Source organism: Pseudorca crassidens, chromosome 1, assembly GCF_039906515.1.
Source record: "Pseudorca crassidens isolate mPseCra1 chromosome 1, mPseCra1.hap1, whole genome shotgun sequence".
Lineage (NCBI taxonomy): Eukaryota > Metazoa > Chordata > Mammalia > Artiodactyla > Delphinidae > Pseudorca > Pseudorca crassidens.
Window position 1 is genome coordinate 11,318,751 of NC_090296.1, and position 22,101 is coordinate 11,340,851.

Genomic DNA, 22,101 nt, shown 5'->3' on the forward strand with positions numbered 1-22,101 from the left:
TGCATCTCTCTCCTCTCTTGCTCCCTCCTGGGGAGTTCCAGAAACATATCCATATATGGCCTCCATGTCAGGGATCACAAGTGATGACATCACGGGAGGGCCAAAGCTCCGAGATGCTCTCCGAAGTGAAGTCCGTAATTGACGCGCCCTGGAGGAACCAGGATCGCGGCTTCCCCAGTGCAATCTTTAAACAGGAAATCTGAGATTCATAACATCTTATAGCTTGGCTCGCCATCATTGGTCATGCGGTGGGCCCAAAATAAACTCCCTGGTTCAAAGGAGAGTGTTTCAGAACTGCCTGGCACAGCAGCCAGGAGCCCAGGGCCAGGGCAGAAGGCAAACTCAGGGAGCATGTTCTGAATTAAGACACTCTCAAGAAAATCTTTTTTATTACCCCTGAATTGTACCCTTGTTTCAGAGCCTAACAGGTAATGCATGCTTTCAACTTTCTTATACAGCAAGATTGCTTGTCGGGCTGGGGCTTACCGCTGCGGTGCCTATCTGTAACCTCTTAAAGTCAAAGTATGTTCTTGCGTCTCCCTCTTTCTCTTATTCTCTCGAGTTACAAAGCAAGCTGGTGATTTTCATTTTGGATTTGGGGGACAAGAATCGGCTGTTTGCACGTACTTGTCGGATCTTCTGGAGGTTTCTGGCTCAGAATATCACTCTGCTGTGCACTTCTAAAAATGGAAATGCAAAAGGAGTTATCAATGATGCTATTGTTGGTTCCATAGGCCTTGGTCAATGTCTCTGTCGGACAAATGAATTTCAGAAATGCTTTTAGGTTGAATGAAAGATATTTTCATGCATGGGGGCGTCAATTTCATGTGCCATTTAGGGAGCATGTATGTGTGTGCAGTATTGTCGGGGGGGGCAGGTGATAGCAGCATTGGGTGCCAAGGGCTGTACCTGCAATGACGTGGGGTTTAGGAGAGAGAGTAGGATCTGCAAACAAAAACTATGACACCACGTAAAGAATGAGAAGCGTTGTGTGTGTAAATATAAGGACTTATTCAAGGAGGTGATGGCCTTTGAAAGGATGGGTGGATGTCTTCAGGCGGGTGGAGGGTGGGTGGGAGAGGGACCTCCAGGTGGAGGGGCGGCTCGCGCAAAGGCAGACAAGCCGGGGTGGGTCTGGGCTGATGGTGGGAAGTGCAGTGTGGCTATAGCAAAGGGTCAGGAGGTGAGAAGCGGGGGTGATGCTGGGAGGGGAAGCGGGGGGTGGGGATGGGGGATGCGGGTCCCACCAGGTGAGGCAGGAAGATGGAACATTTTCTGATCATTTCTGAGCAGAGGAGGTGTGGGTGGAATGTGACTTCAGGCAGCTCCCCAGGAAGCCAGGGGGATGGCCCGGAATGAAGAGGCAGGGAGGCAGTGACCCTTAGGTAAGTGATGAAGACCTGAGTCGGGGCAGAGGCCAAGCCCCCTGCCCAGGATGGAAGAGCTTATGTGTGAGATAGAGACTGAGGGAGTTCACAGGGGCCCAGACAGATCCTGAGGGGCCAGCCCACCAGCCATAGGCCCTGATCTGTGCTGTCGGAGTCTGGGGCAGAGCGCAGTGAGGCAGCCAGGGGCAGATGCTCCAGTCACTTCTGGAACAGTTGGATGGGTCCCGACAGCTGGTGGCAGGTCTGTTTACAACACAACCTCCTCCAGGGGCTGGCAGCCGCCTCCACTGGCACCCTTCTAGTTTGCATCATCCACTCTTGCACAAACAGGCCAGCCCATGATGCCCTCTTCCTCCTCCTTGGGGTGGGGACCCAGTATGACCCACCCCTGGTGACCTTACAATTAATACGAGTAATCAGTATCTGTGAGTGTTCACTGAGCATTTACCGTGAGCCAGGCACTGAGTCCAGGGCTTGCGGTGGTTGTTCCCAATGACTCTTCTCATGGGCATAAGTTAAAGGTGATGGTTACTCCCATTTCCCGGATGTGGAAACTGAAGTCCCGAGAGGTTAAGGGTCTCGCCTAAAGCCAGACAGCTAGGAGGAGTTGGAGCTGGAACTCAAATCCTGGCCTCTTGGCCTCTTGGCCTCTAAGCCGTGGTCTCTGCAGCCTCCCAGGGGAGTGGCACTGAGGTAAACAGACACGTCCTGGCACCTTCGAAGCATCATAAGGTGCTGTATATTGTGGACAGGCTGGATCCAAGAGAGTCTTCCCAAAGGAGGCACAAAAATATCTCTGGACCCACCCACTGTCCTTCCACTGCTGAGCTGTAGAGGGTCAGGCGGCCCGGAGTGGGCGGCTGTCACAGGACTTGTTTATATCTTTACTTCCCATCCTCAGCACTTTCTTCTGGACTCATTAATGCCTGGGGGTATCAATGAAGTCATTAAGAGCTTTGCGGTTGAGGGAAACGTTTCGGGGAGATGGTGGTAAGGTAAAAGTCAGGTGATTCCTAACCTGCCTGAAGTTTTTAAAGAAAAGCGCACAGAAGAGAGGGGTGGAAAAAGAGAGGAGAAGTAGAGAGAGAGAAGAAAAATATTTAAATAAGGCAGGAGAGCAAAAAGCAAACAAAAAAAACAGAAAGGAGAACAACCCTAGCTGATTTTGGTGTGATCTGGAAGAAAACAATTTCCAGTCAGTCCTGCGTGTGGTTAGGCTGGGTGAGGAGGGGGCTCTGGGAGGACACCCCTGCCCCGCCTGAGACTTCCCCCTCTGAAGCCTGGAGTTAGAGCTTCCAGAACCTTCTGCCACCCAGGGGCCAAGATGAGGGAGAGTCCCTGTGCTCCAGGTACCCAGGATAGGGCTAGGCAAGGCCATACTTGGGCTGCAGAGGGGCGGAGCAGCGGCTGTCAGAGGCTCAGCCCCACACCGTGTGGGGCGCTGGCACAGATGGCAAAGCAAGGCATTCGCTGAGCCCTGGACAGAGGCTGGGGCAGGGGCCTGGAGTCCTGCGTCCAGACTGTATGTGCCAAGCGAGCCAGGCTGACTGCAACGGGAAAAGACAGGGAGATGGACAAGGGGGACCTTGGGAAGGCGCCTAGCTGTGCCAGGGTCAGCATAGCTAGGGCTCACCTCCAGCCACTGCAGGGCCAGGGGGTGAGAGACGTGTCCTCCACTTGGGAGGCTGAGCTGAAGGTAACCCACGAGCCCGGGGACTCAACAGCATGGGGCCCAAAGAGATAAAACTTGGCATTCACGGGCTTCCCTGGTGGCGCAGTGGTTGAGAGTCTGCCTGCCAATGCAGGGGACACGGGTTCATGCCCCGGTCCGGGAAGATCCCACATGCCGCGGAGCGGCTGGGCCTGTGAGCCATGGCCGCTGAGCCTGCGCGTCCGGAGCCTGCGCGTCCAGAGCCTGTGCTCCACGACGGGAGAGGCCACGGCGGTGAGAGGCCCGCGAACCCAAAAAAACAACAACAACAAAACCCACTTGGCGTTCACGATGCTTTTCTTAGCTGGTGCTCACGGTGCCACCTCAGATTGTGGGCCTTTGGGCCTGTGTGGAATTCATGCTTCTCCTCGGAAAATGGAATATTTTCCACCAAAAACAGGAAAGAGGTTTTTTCCTCTTGTTCTTTCTTTTTCCCTCTCTCCCTCTCACCCTCTGTTTTGGGGTAGCTTCCTCAATGTACAACAATAAGTAAATAATCTTCTAAAACTTGTCATCAGGGTCCTAGACCACTTGTGAGTGATTCACCCTGATTCAGGTTAGCAAGGGGCGCTCAGCCCATTTCAGATGGAGTTTTGGTCTCCCAAACATACAGTGGGCACAGAGGGTCTGGCGGTGTGGTGGCGTGGGAGCGGAAGCAGCTTTGGACAGGTTCAAATCCCTGGCCGTCACCTCCTACCTGGGTCATTTGGGCCTGTCATGCCCCATCCCTGGGGCTCAGCTTTCCCTCCTGGGCTATGGGGTCAGCTGTGATAAGATCCCCTCGGTAACCTCCAGCAACCCTGGCCCAGCTTCAGAAACCTAAAGTCCTAACTCCCGAGAGAAGCCAGGAGTGTGTAACCAGCATCAAAGTTTCTGGGATTAGCAGAGCTGGGAGGGGCTTTTGAGCTTTAGAGTCTGGACAAAAGGCTCCAATCCCATTAGCTGCCAGGCCCTGGACGCCAGCAGCCCAAGGCTTGTCAGCACTGCCTGTTACAAAGGCCCACCCTGGGGCTTTGACCTGGGCCCCTCTGGGGGCCAATGAAGGTGGCCTGGATTCCACTCTCCCTCCCCCGCCGGTTCGCCCCTTAGCCAGAGCAGAGACTTCCAGAATAACTGAAACCCCTGGCCCCTGCCCTAAATATTCGGTGTCAGAAGGTCTGATGAAAAGAGGGGTAGGCAGGCTCTCTGCCACTTACAATCTGGGCCTCAGTCTCCTCATCTGGGCAATGGGAAGAATCCTCCCCTGACTCTGGAGGTTTTGAGAAGTCAAATGGTGTAATACATGAAATTGGCCAGGAAACATTGCAGGGACCCACAGCATCAGCCTTTTTATTTTTATTTTCAAAATTTTATTGAAGTATAGTTGATATACCGGAGCCAGTGTTTGGGGCCCCGCAAAGGAGGCAAAAGAGGAACTCCTGGAAGCCTCAGGGGTGGCGCCGGTCTCCCCTGTTCCAAGCGGGCCTTGGATCTCAACCACCGCTCCCTCCACAGGCCCCTGGCTTGACTGGTAGGGCACACTACACTCTCGCTTTCCCCGGGAAAGGGCTATTTTTTTCAGGTGTACAGCAAAGTGATTCAGTCATATATATTCTTTTTCAGATTCTTTTCCATTATAGGTTATTACAAGATACTGAATATGGTTCCCTGTGCTATACAGAAGATCCTTGTTGTTTATCTATTTTATATATAGTAGTGTGAGCACCAGCGTTTTTTACGGTTTAGGTTTTAAAGCCATAGGACCCAGGAGGGGGAGAGAATGCTTTAATGTTTTACACTCACGAGCTCTCCAGCTGGAAGTGTTTCCTCAGATTTCCTAGGACCCCTCTGGATCCTGGGGGAACAGCAGATCAGAAAGATAAGCTTTGATGTAAACATACTGGGCATTGCAAGGAGAGGGGGTTGAGGACCCTAGGGGCCAAGGAACAGCCCAGGTCAATTCCTCACTTCCTCATACTGGCCCCAGGCTGGCCAAGAGGCAGGTAATTAGGACTGCCTTGGGCTAAGGTCATGTGATGTGAGGCCCTGGAATGGATAGACAGATAGGTAGATAGATAGATAATTAATTTAGTTTAACCCAGGCCTTTACTCAAAACTTAAAAAAGAACTGGAGGCTGTGGGTTACATAGGATGAGGGCTAGGTGTGAAGTCAGAAGATGTAGCCTCTGGTCTCTTCCTCATCAGTTTCTTCCTGCTGAGCCTCGGTTTCCTCATCTGCAGAATGGGAACCATACCCTCATCACAAATCTATGGGATCCGTACCCTCATCACAAATCTATCACACAGCTCAAGCTAACAACATACGTAAGAGTGTAAATTAACTGCAAAGGGAGGCGTTAAGGCTGTGGTTCTCCCAGTGCTTGTTGCAGTGTCTGAACCATAGTGCTTTGCATAAGAGCTGAATTGCACAGTCCACACTCACACCTAAAACACCCAGGTGGACCCTGCCTGATATACTCATCCCGCCCTTACTACGTGCTGCCCTGATCCAAGAACTAAGTGCTCACCAGAAACCCACTATTGTCATTTGTAGGTGGTCACCTCATACATGACTTCAAACCCAGGATGAAGAGGAGTGGGTTGGGCTGTGGGTCCTTCTGAAGTTCCTAGGACAGCGGGTCGTGCCAGCAGGAAGGGAGGCGGCAGAGGGAGGGGCCCTGGGGAGCAGTGGATTTGGAAGTGGTGGGGAGAAGCCATCCTGCACCCAGGCTGGGTTTAGGGAAAGCGTGGAGCTCTCTCTCCTTCCCAAGCTCTGACCCCGTTACTGACCCCTGGACCCACCCAGCGGGTCTCTGCAGCATCCCTCGGGGCTACCCGGGACAGCCCGGGGGCCGACAGCCACAGCCGACCCTCCTGACCACCGCTGTCAGGAGAAAACAGTTTGCATGGAAACTGCCAACTGGGAACGAGTTCCAGGTGACAGCATCTCAGCAGGAATGGGTCAGAACAGAGAACCGCAGCATCCTGGGAGCCACGGACTAATGTTAGCGGATTTTCCTGAGCCACTGGCCCCATGCCGAGCGCCCTGTCCCACATTTCTATATGTTACCTCGCTTTGTCTGACAGCACCTCTGTAGGCCGGATGCTATCATTATCTCCATTTTACAGAGGGGCCAAAAGAGGCAGAGGGAGTGGAGTAAGCTGCTCCCCATCACACGGCCAGCTGGTGGCAGAGCGGGCTTTGAACTCAGGTGGTCAGACACCTGTGGTCACGCCCTCTACCATGCACAGTGTCTTCTCATAATAGCTGTGCTTCCAAGGTTTGACCTAATCATTCATTCGCCTGCCCATCCAACATTTATTAAGTACCTACTGTGTACCTGGCCTTGGGTATGTCCTGGGATTATGGCACAAATGTGATACAGGCTTGCTCTGTGGAAGTTTCCAGGCTCTCTAGGGAGCCAGGCGCACAGTGGGCAGTCAGAGCACTAGAACGTCAGGGGTGCCCTTGGAGGCAGCCCTGGACGCCTCAGCCGTCAGATCAGGGAGGCTTCCTGGTGGAGGAGCTGCGTGAACTGCGTCTGGAAGGGTGATTAGCCAGGGGATGAGGCCAGGAGGGGAGGGAAGGGAAGGCAGATGAGCAGAGGACAGGAAGCCTCTTGTCTGGGCTCTCACTCCTGACTCAAATCCCCGGCTGAGGGGGAACTTGATGCCCTGGAGGATGACTGCCAGTCCCTTTTCTGCCCCCAACCCTTCCAGCCACACCTCCCACCCCCAGTTTCTGATAAAACATCCAGGAAGCCACTCTTCCTGCCACAGGCCCCAAAATGGCTACAGAGACCCCACCACAGCTCCCAGAGAGACCCTGGCTGTCAGAGAGCCTGGACTTGCGGAGAGGGGAAGGAACTGGGGGGAAGAAGGACCACTTTTCAAATGCTATTATTTAGTCCTCACTCCAGTCCTGCAAGCGTCCGTGTTTCTATGCCCATTTCACAGATGTAAAAACTGAGGCCCAACTTAGAAGAGCACTGGCTGTGGATGGACCAGGCACTGTTCTGAGTGCTTTACTGTGTTAACTCAAGGAGCCCCGTCACAGCCACTGTTATCCCCATTTTATAGCTGCCCTGGGAGAGGTGGGGTCTCCCCTGGAGCCAGAATTTGGGGCCCCACAAAGGAGGCAAAAGAGGAGCCCCTGGAAGCTTCAGGAGTGGCTCCAGTCTCTCCTGTTCCAAGCGGGCCTTGGGTCAGCTACTCTCGACCACCGCTCCCTCTGCAGGCCCCTGGCTCGACTGGCAGGGCCCACTACACTCTCGCTTTCACTGGGAAAGGGCTATTTTTTAACCCCAATCAGCCTCCCAGAGGGTCCCTTGAGACCCCTGGCCTCTCTCCAGGACTCAGGCCCAGAAGGTAGCCTAGCCCCCAGGCTGAGGCCTCAGAAATCAAGCTGGACAGCACGAAGATGATGAGAAACTGAGGGCAAGAGAGGGGCGGGGCATCACCCAGGATCTCACCTCCTCACCCCTGCCCTCACTCTGCCATGACATAGGTACTCTTTTAGGTACATTTTACAGGTGGAGAAATTGAGCTTCTAAGAGGTCACAGAGCTAACAACCAGCCAAGCTGTGATTTGAACCCGGCCAAGCTGACCCCATCTGCTGCTTCTTTTCTTTTTTGTTTTTTTCATTTTTTTGGCCATGCAGCGTGGCCCGCGGGAACTTAGTTCCCCGACCAGGGGTCAAACCTGTGCCCCCTGCAGTAGATACGTGGAGTCTCAGCCACTGGACCACCAGAGAAGTCCCCCACAGGCTGCTTCCTAATTGCCCCCTCACGCTAAGGCTGAGCAGTGCCACCTGCCAGTGTCCCTGGCAGCAGCCCTAGCCTGTAACTGCACAGGCCCGATGATGGGGAAGTAGCCTGGTATCACACACTTCCTTACCAACGGCCAGGCCCAGCGCTAGGCCTGTCCGTGCTTGAACCTCCTAATTCTACCACCACCTCCTTAACCACAGTACCTACCAGGGTCTCCGTTTTGAACAGGAGGATTCTAAAGATGGGGACTCACTCAAAGCCCCTCAAAGGCTAAGGATCTCAGTGGGAAAATCAAGAGATGTCCGACCCCACAGTGAGGGTAGGGAAGTTCTTCTCCCTCAAGGTCCCTTCAAGGTCAACCCCCATCTGTGGGAACCCACCGTGGTCCCCACCGCGCAGGTGCCGGGTTGGGTGAGGATGGCTATATTACCCCTGCCTGCTCAGAACCCTTGTGTGTGCCACTTACTTGGATTGGTGTCCCTGGAATTCCCAGAAGGAGCATTGGATTTGAGGTAGGAAGCTTGGGCTCCAAATCCTACTTTCCAGCTGGCTGTCCTCATGCAAACCCTTCCCTTCCCCTTTTGGAACCTTAATTGCCTCGTCTATCAAATGGGAGAGAGGATGCATAAGAATGAATAAGTTAATTCAACAAAAAACGTTCTTACTTTCTAGGGCAGTTGTTGGGGCAATGCCATGGAATAAGTGACAAAAGGGAAAGTCTCTGGACGCTGTGTGATCCACGGGGGAGGGCCTGGGAGTCTGGAATTAGCTGCGGGACATGGCAGTTCCAGGTAACCATCACCTGGTTGTCCTCACCTCCCTAGGAATCTGGTCAAGGAAGGGGTGCTCGCTGGAGCCGGGTGCTGTCCGGGTACCTCTGAGCTACCCATACCAGGCTGCAGGGCCAATGCTGCCTTAGGGTGAGGGGCTGGAGGGGCCCCCTCCCAGCTGCCTGCACTCGACCAGCACATGTATATGGCCCCTTCAACATGGTGAAGTGGGTTGTCTCATTCCCATTTTTACTGATAAAGGAACGGAGACCCAGAAGGGGAAGTGACTTGACCAAGGTCACATAGCTAGTAAGTTGCAGAACTGAAACTAGACCTAGGGTTCCTGACACTCAGATCTGAGATCCTTCCATTCCTGCTTGGTTCGCTATTCCCCCATGACCGATGCTAAGCTCTATACATACGGTGGACCTGTTGAAGTGACCATAAGGAACTCCCAGGGACAGAGAGTTTGGTGTTCACTAGCACGGAGCTAACCAAGCATCTCAACGAGTTGTAGAAGCTTTAGAACTGGAAGAACCCTTGGAAACCTTCTAGCCAAAATCCTCTTTTTGCAAAGAGAAAACTGAGGCCCAGAGAGGGACAGGGATGTGGCTGAGGTCACACAGCACTTTAGCATCAACTTGGAGACTATAACCCAGGTCCCTGACTCTTAGTCCCGTGCTCTTCCCCCTCGCCCCTGGTCTGGAGCAGATGCCCTCAGGCCAGGGCACCACGACGCTGGGCAGGCACTGGGCATTGGCACTTCCGGTCAGGGTAGCACCACATGAACTGAGCCTCTGCCTTGTGCCAGGTGGGGGGAGAGCCAAACTCCAGCTCTGGAAAAGCCAAGGCAGGGACCTCAGGCACAGGGAAGCAAAGAAGGGGTGGGAAGCACGGCCTGGGTCAGCTGGGGGTGGGGACCACCTGGCTGCACAGTGCCCCCTTCCAGGATGGAAGGGATGGAGGGCAGGTTCTAGTCCATCCCGCCATTTAACAGATGGAAAAACTGAGAGCCTGAGACAGAAAGAGATGCTCGTGGCTGAGCTGGGACGTAAACCCCCAAGTCTCTTGATTGCCGGTCTCTTTACACAATAAACAAAACTGAGGTTGTCGGTGCTGCAAAATAATAATGATGGTAATAATAATAATAATAGTACCCCAAACATTAGGCACAAAGTGATTTTGAGGTCAGAATGTCCCTTTTCCCTCCCCTAGGGTGGAGCACAGAGCAGCTACCTGACACTTGATGTGGAGCTGTGGTTCTCAGCATTGGCTACCTACTAAAATTGTCAAGGAAGCCTTGAACATTGCAATGCTTGGCCGCCAGCCCTGGAGGCTTTGAGCTCATGGTCTTGGGTGGGACTAGAGCCTTGGCGTGTTTTCAAAACTCTCGGTCAGGCCTAAGAACCATGTTTTAAGATGATTTTTGACTGCATATAACAAAAAATCCACCTAACATTGGCTTAAACCATAAGGATCTTCAGTCTTTACCTAATAAGCAGGCCAGGATGGGCAGACCCAGCACTGGTTCAGCGGCTCAACAATATAATGAAGGACTCAGAAGACCTGTCATTCACTCCGTCAAACTCACTGTTGCGACACTGTCCCTCTCATGGTTACAAGATAGCTGCCACCACTCCAAGCAGCAAGTCCTCCAACACAAAGCAGGGGTGTGGGCGAGGAGTCATTTTCTTCACTGCTTTCTCTTTTATTAGGAAAAGGAAAGTCCTTCCTGGGAGACCCCGGCAGAATTTCCTTTATGTCTCTTTGGACAAAACCAGGCTACATGCCTAACCCTAAATTAGTCACTGGCCAAGGGGGTGAGATTGTCCCAATTGTCTTGGAACAGTCATGCTTCATCCATGGAAGAGGGCACACTGCTGCCTGAACAAAGCCAGGTTCTGCTATCAGAGAAATTGGGGGAAATGGCTGTTGGGTGGGCAATCAAGAGGGTCTGCTGTACCCTACGATAGTGGAGACACACAGCCACCCGCACAGTAAACTTGAACCAGGCATTCTCCCCTCGTAAGGCATTGGCCTTGGGAAGACCACCCAGGGTCAAGTCCACACATGAACTACTGACCACAGCCCGGAGGGAGAAGTTCTAGCAGCAGAATGCTCCTTGGAAGAAACTGGGTAGGCTTCCTGGAAGAGGAGGCACTTGCTCTGGACGTTGAGGAATGAGAAGGAGTTCTTAAAATGCAGGAAGGAGGGAGATGTGTCCAGCACAGCTCAAGCAAGGGCACTGGGGTAGGAACCACGGCTGGGTTGGGGGAGAGGTGTGCCCTCGCCTTACTTGGAAAGTCAGGGATGCAGAGGAAGAGGGTGAAGGGAGAATGGGAACTGGATTTTGAAGAGGTAAAAGGCCAAGGCCAGGCGTGCAGGCTTTATTCTGTTAGGCAGAGGAAGGACTTGGTGAGGTCTGGGGTGTGAGGCTGGGAGACCACCATGAAGGCCACTGCTGAGGCCAAGCAGGAGGAAATCAAGGACTGAACCAGGCAGGATTGGTGGGGAGAAGCGGGTGGAGGGGAATGACCCCAGGAAGGCTGAGGCAGGGCACAGGACCACCGTCCCCAGGTGCCCTTGTGTGCTGCCTTCGGAGCTGCAGCCTCGTCTAGCTGTGTTTGGAAAACCCACATTTGTGTGGTAATAACAACTTTCATTTGCTAGTGCCTTACAGAGCAGGAGGTGTTACTCTTAGGGCTGTGACAGGAAGTAGATGGAAGAATATCTACCAAGGGTTCAGCCCATGTCAGATCCCACCCCTCGCCCCGCTCCCACCCCAGATGGGTGACCCCCCCCCCCCCCGCTTGTGCTTTATGGCTGGTCCTCCTGCCAAGTGGTTGTTCCCAGTCACCCGTGGAGCCCTTCGAAGAAGTGGGATGCTCAGGCCACACTCCCAGAGATTCTGACTTAATGGGTCTGAGACGGGGCCCAAACACCAATCCTTTCTAGAACCAGTTTTGTATCCTTTTAAGTAGATGTGTTACTGTGGTATCATGTACAGAAATGTACAGATCATACCCGAACGGCTGCAGGGATTCTTACAAAGGGAACCAACCAACCATGTAACCACTTAGATCAAGAAATACAGCGTGACTGGCCCCCCTCATGTTCCCTCCCACTTAGTAACCCCCAAAGGTAACCACTCTCCCGACTTCTGTCACCATAAGTTAGTTTTGCCTGTTCTTGAACTTTCTACAGATCGAATCGTGTGTGTATGTTCTTTGTTATCTGACTTCTTTTGCTCACTCGGGTTTGTGAGATGCATCCTGTTACTGTGTGTAGCGGCAGTTTGACTATTTCAATGGTGCATACGCTATCCATCACCTGAATACACCACAGTGCGGTAATCCATTCAAACGCTGATAGACATTTGGGGCGTTTCCATTGGGGTTAACTTTTTTTGGGGGGGTTTACTTTTATTATTATTACTTTTTTTTGCGGTACGCGGGCCTCTCACTGTTGTGGCCTCTCCCGTTGCGGAGCACAGGCTCCGGACGCGCAGGCTCAGCGGCCATGGCTCACGGGCCCAGCCGCTCCACGGCATGTGGGATCTTCCCGGACCGGGGCACGAACCCGCGTTCCCTGCATCGGCAGGCAGACTCTCAACCACTGCGCCACCAGGGAAGCCCCATTGGGGTTTATTTTGAATAACGCTGCTATGAATTATTCTCAAAGTTGTCTTCTGGTGAACATATGTGCACCTATCTTGGACATAGAGACTGGAGTGGGATTTGGGGGTCACATGACATGTATATGCCCAGCATTAGCAAATGCCATCCCATTTTGACACTTCTGCCACGAGTGCGGAGCATTCCGGTTGCTCCACTTCCTCTCCAACGCTTGCCATTTCCCATCGTTTTCACTTGAGCCATTCTGGTGGGTGTACAGTGGTATTGCATTGGGGTCTTAATCTGAGGTCTTCCCAAACACTTAGGAAGTTAAGCACCCTTGCGTTTGGTGGTTGGCCCTTTAGATGTCCTCTCTGTGAAGTGCCCGGCCTAGTCTTTTGGGTGTTGGTTAACTAGAGCCACAAGAATTCTACATGACAAAGCACCCGCCACAAGCATTTAGTCTCGCGCTCTGGCGCTGCGGGTCGATAGGCCGATCTAGGCCAGGCCAGGCTGGGTCACTCAGCTTGGGCTCCTCAGCTTCAGGCTGCAGGCCCACTAGACAGAGCTCCTCTGTGCAGGTTGGGCTGTGGCAGCCCCAGGTGGGTTCACTCTGGGGCCCAGCTAAAGGGCAATGGCTCCAAGGGGGAGTCCTGGCGATGGCAGAAGAGCGAGTGCCACTGCACACACGCACGTCAAGTGGCTGCTTTATCATGTCCACCAGCATTCATTGGCCAGAGCAAGTTACACGGCCAAGCCCAAGCTCAGTGGGGAAGGAAGGGGCAACATTCTGCCTCCAGGGGAAAGGGGAGGGTGAATATTCGCCGAGCAAACAAATATTTGCCGAATTACAGCACTGGTGTTTTCTGAAAAGATCTCATGTGACTCTAATCTTCAGTCAGGGCTCGGAATCACTGACCTACAGCCACACTGCATGTGAGCCGGTCAAAATGAAAATCAGGCTAAGCTGATTTGACTTCATTTCCTAAGAGCAGTTGACTCAACCAAAGTCCATTTCTCCTTAAGGCAATTTTTTTTAAGAAGACAGTCCCTGGAATTACATGGCAAATGATTTTAACCATCGGTTTTAACTAGATCATGTGATTCATCTCTAATAATCTCACCTCTAGCACAAGGCAGAGAAACGCGTGGATAGGGTGTTGTTGGATGATTGGAAGGAAGGAATGTGGGCACGGTTGTGTAATCTCCTTGAGGGCAGGGATTCTGTCTCTTGGGATCGTGTTGCTGTATCACCAGTGCTTAGAAGAGTGTCAGACATAGAAGAGGTGCTCAGTAAATAATCCCTCAGTTAACGATGCATGCACACGTGTATAGATAGGCTGTCTGGAATGGAAAAATGAATGGTGGATGAGTGGATGGTTGGTTGAATATATAGATGTATAGATGGATGGATGGATAAATGGATGGGTGGTGGATAGACAGATACATCTGAGGGTTATAATGGAAAGATAGGTGGATTGTTGGATGATTGGCTAGACAGATGAGTGGGTGGATAGGAGCACGGATGTTGGATGGATGATTAAATGGTTGGACAGACGGATGGCTAAGCGAACAGATGGGAGGGTGAGTGGATAAATGAGTGGGTGGGTGGACGGCTGGATGTGTGGGACGATGAATAATTGGATAGATGGGTGGCTGGTTGGACAGATGGTTAGATAGGCTGGTGGAGTGATGAATAGATGAGTGGGTGGATGGATGTGTAGATGAATGGGTGGTTGGGTGGATCATAGGACGCAATGAATGGATGAAAAATGATTGTGTGATTGCCGCAAGACAGCACAGCCTTCCCTGTGTGTAAACACAGCTACCTTGCATGACTCTTAGTGACCAGGGTGGCTTTGATCTCCTCACAGACTTTCCTGATCTGATGCTTGCTCCTCCCCACTGAGTGTCTTCTGGAGGCCAAGGTGAGAGGTGGAAGAGGATGGCCACGGAGATCAGTGCTCAGGGCAGACAGCGTGCCATTGGGCAAGAGGAGTACAACCTGTATAGAAGCCTGAGCGAGGATGAGCTGGTCCAGATGGCCATTGAGCAGAGCCTGGCTGACAAGACTCGGGGCCCAGCCACCACGGAGGCCGCCGTGTCCACACGCGTCAACCGCGAACCTGCGTATTTCTACCCGTGGACCAGGTGAGCGAGGGGAGGCCAGGCGGGGCGTCCATCAGGCACAGATCCCAAACACTGTTAATCCGAGACCAAGTTATCCTGGTCTCTAAGATGCGTTCTCACACTGTAATGACTTTCATTTGTTACCTAAACTCACTGAGCTCTGAAGGCGCCAAGTGCCACCTTGAGTGCTGTACACACTTCGCCTCATTTTATCCTCTTAAGGACCCTCTAGGAGGCTCTGTGCTATATTCCCATTTTACAGATGAGGAAACTGAAGCTCAGGGCTGAGTAACTAGCCCAAGGTCACACAGCTAGCAGACAGTGGTGCAGAGACTGGAGCTATCTGATTCCAGAGCCCATGGCTCGACCTTGTACCGCTGGCTTTATGTCTGGATGCAAAGGAACTGATGTTCTGAATCTGGCCAGGGCTTCCAACCCTTTCTATGCCATCTCCCTGGAAAAACATGTCTGAGAAGCAATGACATCTGCCCAGCAAAACCATCCTGCCTCCTGTTCCGGCTCCACATCTCAGCACGGCCTCATCCTCCCATTAGCAGGACCATCTACAGCAGTTCCATGTCACAGCAGTAGAAATACGACACGGGCCACAACTGCAGTTCCACAGATGCAATTTTGAATTGTGTGACCTTGGGCAAGTCATTTAACCTCTCTGAACCTCAAACAACAACGGTAATAACAGCAGCAACAATAAACAGACTTTTTCCGATGTCCAGAGCCAGTCGACACGGATGAAGGTGGGTGATGGTACATCTTGGCCCTGTGCCCTGATGAAACCTACCAGGGTGTTCCCCAAGTGACTCTGGCCCTTCCAAGGCTGGACCACTTCTGCCAGGAAGGCTGGGCAAAGGCCTGGGATGCCCATCACTCAGGAGCCCCCTCCCTAAAGGGGAAGGCAGGCAACCTCCTTGGGCAGCTGGAAGGAATATGAAGGCTCCAGGTTACTGAGCTGACCACAAGGACATCCCATCCTGAGACCCAATCTGAAAAACAGAAGCCCAGGGCCAAGGACTCGTGGTGGCTGATGCTCTAGAGACCCTGGTTCCTGTTTTGGCCAGTTCAGCCTAAGTCAGACCACAGGTTCCTCTTTCTCAGAGGGATCAGAGAGAGAGAAGAGCAAGTTCCCTCCAACCCGGCCTGCAGCACAAGCCATATGTCCTGGGGCCTCTGCAGCCTTCTCCCCAGCGTGGGAACCCCCTCCAGGAGTGCTGTAGACACTTGAAAACATTAGAACTGGGCCCTGACCTCCTCCTTCCTCTAGTGGTAAGGAAGTGGCGGCCCCACGTGGGGTGTAAACATCTATCCTGAGAAAGAAAGCTCTCACGCAGCAGGGAAAGGACTTATCCAAGGCCATGCGGCCCTCACCCAAGATCCAGGCACAGTCAGGCAGGGCAGGGTTCAGCCTGCATCTCCTCACTCTTGATGTGGCCTGAAGCCTCCTAGGCTCTGTTCTGCCCTTTCATCTCCGAAAGGAGGCTGGGTTGGGCCCTGCTAGGGAAGCAAATCCCTTTCACGGGATTGTTAATCACATTCTCTTCCTCCACATGCCCAGCCCACAGGCGTTCACTTGATCCCGACAAAAGCCACGCAAGGTGGACGTTTCTGTGCCCATTTTACGTATGACAAAACACGCGCCCGGCAGGGCCAGGATCTGAACCAAGGTCTGTCCCACCCTGAAGTTCAGACACTTGCCCAGCTCCGTTGGTTCTGCAAAATCCTCTCTCTATTTCCTGTCCCTCCTCCACCTTGAAGAGACGTCTCCCCACAGAGATTCAGGGTCCCCCAAACAAGAGACACACGGGTTTGTGCTCGCACTCAGACATGGTGTCACAGTAAGTATGGGGCCCAATAGGGTCCTTGTCCACTTTTTCCCCCAAATATCATAGTGTTCATCTAAGTAGACCCCCGGCAGGCTTAGAAAGCGGACATCACATATGTCCCCAGAGGCTCCACTTGGCCAGCTCCGCCTCATTTTTGACCAGCCTCCCAGGTCAGGCAAGTTGCTCTCTTACTTTCCTGACTGTTTCTTTCACTGCCCTGACTACAACAGTCTCTATGTGTTTCTTTCTGCCATTAACCTGTGAACTCCTTGAAGGCAGGGGCCTCAGCCGTCTTCCTTCTGGTGAGGCCTCCTGTCTAGCACACAGGGCCTGACCTGTGGCAACACCTCATAGCTCTTGGTGAACGGATGAAAGGGTGAATGAGTGAGGAGTTGGCAGACTAGAGCGGAAACAGGAGTGGGTTGGGAGGTTCGGCTCCTTCTTCTGTCACCTACTGGCTGTGTGTCCTTAGGCAAGTTACTTGACTTTTCTGAGCCCCAGCAACCTTATGCCTAAAATGGCAATAACAAAAACTTGCCCAGGCCTACCGTGCAGTATTCTTATGAAAAGCTAATCAGATGAGGTGGGTGCTGTCCCACATCCTGCAGCCTGAACAACTTCGCTCCACTTCCTACCTGAGGACCCTGAGTGCCCATCTCAAGGCTGCCTCTGTATCATGGACAAGCTTTTGTGTCACCCTAGGAAGGCATTGCCCGGCCTCCTGAGAGTGTTCCCAGGGACACTGTGTGACCTCCTTGGGGACAGGGAAGAGATATGACTCACTTTTGTATCCTCAGTACCTGGCAAAGAGCCTGGATCATTGTAGATGCCCAATGAATGTTTTTAGGCAAATCAATGCATTTTTAAAAAATATTTATTTATTTGGCTGTGCCAGGTCTTAGTTGCGGCATGCGGGATCTAGTTCCCTGACCAGGGATCGAACCTGGGCCCCCTGCGTTGCGAGCGTGGAGTCTTAACTGCTGGACCACCAGGGAAGTCCCTGCATTTTGAATCCAATAAAATTCTCTAGAAATATAATTTATTGTCATCAGCTTGTGACCAAAATGGCAAACGTGGACGTAAAGGTCAAGCAGGTCTTTGGGATCCTAGAAATGAAAGTCAGCTCAGCATCCCAGAGAAAATATAATATTCCCTTTTAAAGTCATCTTCCAATTTGTTCCTCTCCCACCACGAGGTAAGGGGTGAAGTTTGAACGTGTATGAGGATCAAGCCTTGGCCCGCTGAGGGCCCCCTGAAAGGCAGACCAACATCCCATCCAGTGGAGAAGTAGGGTTCATGCACTCATGGAACAGGGAGCCCAAGGGTACGAAAATAGCAGTCCGAGTGGCTCCAGGAAGCTGAGTCTTCCAGTCTTTAAACTTCTGCATTTTATTTAAGGTTAAATTTCTAAGAAGAAGAAGGAAGAAAGCCTGAAGCTGGAACTTGCTCGGGCGGACGTGTGCACAGCTGCAAACAATTCAAATAAGCCACCTACACTTACTGTACACTTACGATGTGCCAGGTGACTTCCCTGCACCTGGAGGTGTATCAGGCCTGGTTCCTGTTCTCCCTAAGCTTTCAGTCTAATGAGGGCAAAGGCCCAGAGGTACATAATCATCCGACAGGATGGATGCAGCAAAGAGGCTTGCTTCGGTGTCAGAGGGACACAGGAAGTGTTGATCTACTTCTTAGCCAAGGAGGTGGGCTTTGCAGGATTAATAGGAGTTTGCCAAACAGGCTAGAGGAAGCAAACCTCTTTGAGCCTCAGTTTCCTCATCTGCAAAAGGGAGCCAATTTCATCTCCTTCACAAAGTGGACTAGAGGATGAAATGAGATGACTTGTGCCATGTGCCTATCATAAGACTTGGTACAAAGCAAGCTCTCAATGAATCTTAGCCATGGATGGGAAGGCAGAAGTTGCTGCAGCTTGGAATCCATGTTCTCTACATGTGAGTCCTCTCTGGCCAGCCCAGAAAGGATGCATTGGCCAGTGGGTGCGGGGGAAACAGAACTCTCATGGGGGGAATGGGCATGGAGGGGGCAATCCCGTGTGAGCTCTTCCTTTCTCCAGCCAAGAGGGCAGCGGGCTGGTTCTCCAGGAATTTGAGGTCTTGGCATACAACCACACAGCACCAAGATTACCATACGGGACACTATCCCTACAAAGGCTTTTGTTTGCTTGTTTTGTTTCATTCATTTAAATTTATCAAGCGCCTGTGGTGCCAGGCCCTGTACTCATGACACCTGTGCTCGTGTGAGGACCAGATGGGAGGACAGGTATGGGATGCTGCTCAATGGCAGGCATGGGAAGACTCTTGTATTTGTCAGCTCCCTGTGCTATTAAGACGCCTGCTTGCACCCGCATTCAGCCAGGTCCAGGCCAATGTAACACCCTTCCTGGGGCTGGCCTGGGCTTCTCATTAACTCAGACAGGGCCCACTGAGAAGTCAGGGGGCCTTGTCATCACAGCCCTGGTCCCCACTCTCACCGAGCCTGACCTGTGTCTGAAGCCGGGACCAGCTGGACTCCAGGACAGGGCTGCTGGGAGCTGCTGATGGTGACATACTACCGACCCCGACCTGCCCACCCACACAAAGGACGTGGGGCCCTACCTGGGCCCCTTCCAGGGCATGACCTTTGCCCACATCCTGCCATGTTCCTCTCACTTCTGATGACTCAGCCCTAGTGGTTTTCTCTGCTGGGAATTTCCCTGCTCTGGACCCGAGGTGAAATGGGGCCTGTCACCTTGATCAGAAAGAGCACGGAACCCGGTCAGCGGCCTGGCTCCCCTTCCGGCTCTGAGCACTCATGCTCCCTGCCCCTAAAGCCTAGTTAACACGCTCAGTTTCAGAGCGCCCAGAGCGGGTCCTCCTGCCTCTCTCCCAGCCCCTCCCTTGCGGCTCTGTGGTGGTGTGTGTCCTCACCACCACCCCCGCCCGACCCCGTGAGCCTCTGAACACCTGGGGATCAACAAAAAGAAATATGCCATCGATCTGCACCCCCAGGCCCTAGCACAGGCTGTGCAAGCATAGAAAGGAGGCGAAGCCATGCCCCATGGTGAGGGAATGTCACCGTCGCCATCTCGCTGCCATCCCCACCAGCCTCACCGTTCCATTGTTGCTGTTATTATTATACCGTCAGAGAGATGTCCTAATTTTAGGGTGGTGGGTAGGTTTTCATCAATGAGTTTTACCTGGCTAAAAGCATTCTAACAACAAAAAGTGATGGGAGGCCACACATGGATCAATGATGAGAGTGACCGGGTCCCCAGGGCCATGTAGAGCTAGAAGCCCAGGGCTTTGTCATGACCACAGGGCTGGGGACTGCTCAGGTGGGCCTGGCCTCAGGCTGCTTCTGTCTTGCCCAGCATCCTCCGCTTTTCAGGGCCGGGAGCAAGTGCAGATAATGACACTGAAACAGCAGCTCTCAGGGCTGGGGAAAAGGGGCCTTGGCAGGGCCAGTCTCTGCACCCCTGTCCCCAAGATGTGGTGTGAGATCTGTATGGCATCCTGAGTTTCCATGTGAGCTCATTGCAGTGAAGCCTCCACGGCAACCACAGCAGCGAGGAAACCCCTGGTCAGGTCCTGCCTCCTCATTTTGCAAAGGAAGAAACTGAGGCACAGAGAGGGGTGGGGGCTTGTTCCCAGTTTCAGGGACTGTCAGCGTGGCGGCCTGAGAGCCAAAGAAGGGACAAAGGGGCGGGAGACACCAAGCCTCTGGAGGAGGGAGCATGTGTCGGAGCTCCGCGGCAGACAGGAGTCGACTCTGCAGCTGCGTGTGAGCCTGGGGCCGTTTCCTGCCTCTAGGAGCCTCAGTCTCTGAGTCTAGGAAAGGCAGTGGCATTGGCACCCGCTCTAGTGTTCATGGCATCACACTCGGCCTCGCTGCTCAGGAGCAGGTGGGGGAGAAGGAAGGTGAGAGGTGATGACCGTGGTGCAGCAGGTGAAGGGGGCTGGCATCCTTCCCGTCTCTCTCTGCTCCCTCCCTTTCCCTGTGCCCCGGCCTGGCTGAGGGTGTCCACAAAACCTGCAGGGCCTCAGGGTCACAGTTCCAGCACCTCCGTGGCCCACGGGATGCTGGTCACCTGTAGCAACACCCTTCCCAATCCCGCAGGGGACTCCGCAGAGGGGCGCAGGAGACCAGGCCGGGTCCGCTGGGGTGTCTGTTGCACCAGGGTCCCCAACCCGCTGGAAGATGGGCCAGCATGCCCTGTTCCCATTCCAGCTCCAACCAATCCAGATCTGTGCAGTGGCCACCTCCCCTCCTTTCACTCCTCCTGTCCTCACAACAGCCCAGTGGGGTGGGAAAACTGAAACTCAGAGAGATGAAATAATGATGCAATGAATGGTGGACACGTGTGGAGCCCTGTGCCTGGCCCTCTGGTAAGCACTTTACACCATTCACGCATTCAGGCCTCACCAGACTAAGTCCCAGAGAAGATGCACCTGTTCGAGGTCACACAGCCAGGGAGTGCCAGAGCCTGGATTTGAACCCGTGTCACTCTGACTCCAAGCCCTGACTCCGATGAACTTCTTCCCGCATCCTTTTGCTCTACCCTTTGTACTGCTTGTTCCCGACCCTGGGACAGCAGGACCCTCTAAGGAGGAGCCAGTGAGGTGAGGGTGGGAGCACAGACCTGGCTTGGCGCCCCAGCTGTGCTCTCCTAGCCCCCCACCCCGGTGAATCTCTTGTCCATCCCTGTGGGGACCCAGCCTGGCCCTCCCTGGGACCGAGCCCCTTTCATCCTGGGACCTGCTGCTGACTGCTCCTCACATCCTCCTGGGTGAAGAATGTCACCTTGCTTCATATCTGCCTCCTGCGTGGCTGGCTGGGGAGGGGAACCTTCGGGGGTGGGGTGAGGTTAACCTCATTGTTGTCTTATATGGTCATTTAAATCTCCCAGGGCTTCCTCCAAGGGCCAAAAATAATCTGGAGACACAGCAGCTGTGTCCAGCGCACAGGGAGGACCCGGCCATCTGCTTTGGTTCAGAGCCCTGTGTCTGTCTGTCAGTCTCTCCCCCTCGCTCTCCCTCCATCCTCGTTCCTGCCTCCGGCCATGACCCGCTTCTCATATGCAGAGTATTTTTCCCTCTTTCACTCCTGCCCTGCACCCTCCAGGTCCTCTGTGTCTCCTGAGAGCACCACGACCGCAGCCCCCAAGGGCCTGTTCCAGGAGGCTATGCAGAAATACAACCGCAGCAAGTCCTTCCAGCTAGCGTAAGTGCCCCCCCCGCCCCCCGCGGCCCCCAGACCATCCAAGCTCATTCTCCTCTAAACTGGGGTTGGGGTGCAGGGATGGGAAGCAGTCCCACAGCCCCCAGGAAGAGGGGTACTCTGGAGGGACTCCAAGGAACAACCCTCCCAGGTGTGTCCCCCTGAGACCCAGCAGCTCCTGCCGAGCTGGGCTTGGTGGTCGCAGGCTCCATCCTCTAGGAACTGCCAGCCAGGCTGAGCTTGTGATTAACCCCTCAGTTCCCCCAGAATGGGCCCTGCGTGCTGGAGTAGCCCCGTAGGGCTCTGAACCTGGGGACCCAGCGAGAGGGGGACTGGGGAGACGGCTCTAGTACTCCAGGGGCTCAGATCTGAGGCCGATGAGTCAGCCCCCCATTCTGCCTCGCTTTCCCGCATGCCATCACCGTGGCTCTATCTGAGCACACCCACGACGCCCACACCCACAAGTTTTGGTTTGCTTTGTTGCCTTTATTTATTAAGTGCCAGGTGCTAAAACCAAAAGATAATCCGAGCTGCAGGAAAGGCTCTGTTTGCCTGGCACCAGGGTGCTGGGCTAGGTGAGTCCTTAGAAAATAGCTCTGTGCTGTTTCCTTCTCTGCTCGACCCCAGAAGCAGCTAAAAACAAAAAAGCGGTCCCGTCGCTGGAGCCCCTATTTCCTTGATCTGTTA

General features: G+C 53.5%; 1 protein-coding gene across 1 annotated transcript in view; it reads left to right on the top strand.

Annotated features, from left to right (window-relative positions):
* Positions 1–162: 162 nt before the first annotated feature.
* ASB2 (ankyrin repeat and SOCS box containing 2) overlaps positions 163–22,101 on the top strand; it is a 43,176-nt gene continuing 21,237 nt past the window's right edge. Inside the window, exons 1-3 of the mRNA XM_067726963.1 lie at positions 163–428; positions 14,107–14,383; positions 21,319–21,417. Coding sequence (XP_067583064.1) covers positions 14,178–14,383; positions 21,319–21,417 — 305 coding nt within the window. The 5' untranslated portion in view covers positions 163–428; positions 14,107–14,177. The remainder of the gene's footprint in view (positions 429–14,106; positions 14,384–21,318; positions 21,418–22,101) is intronic.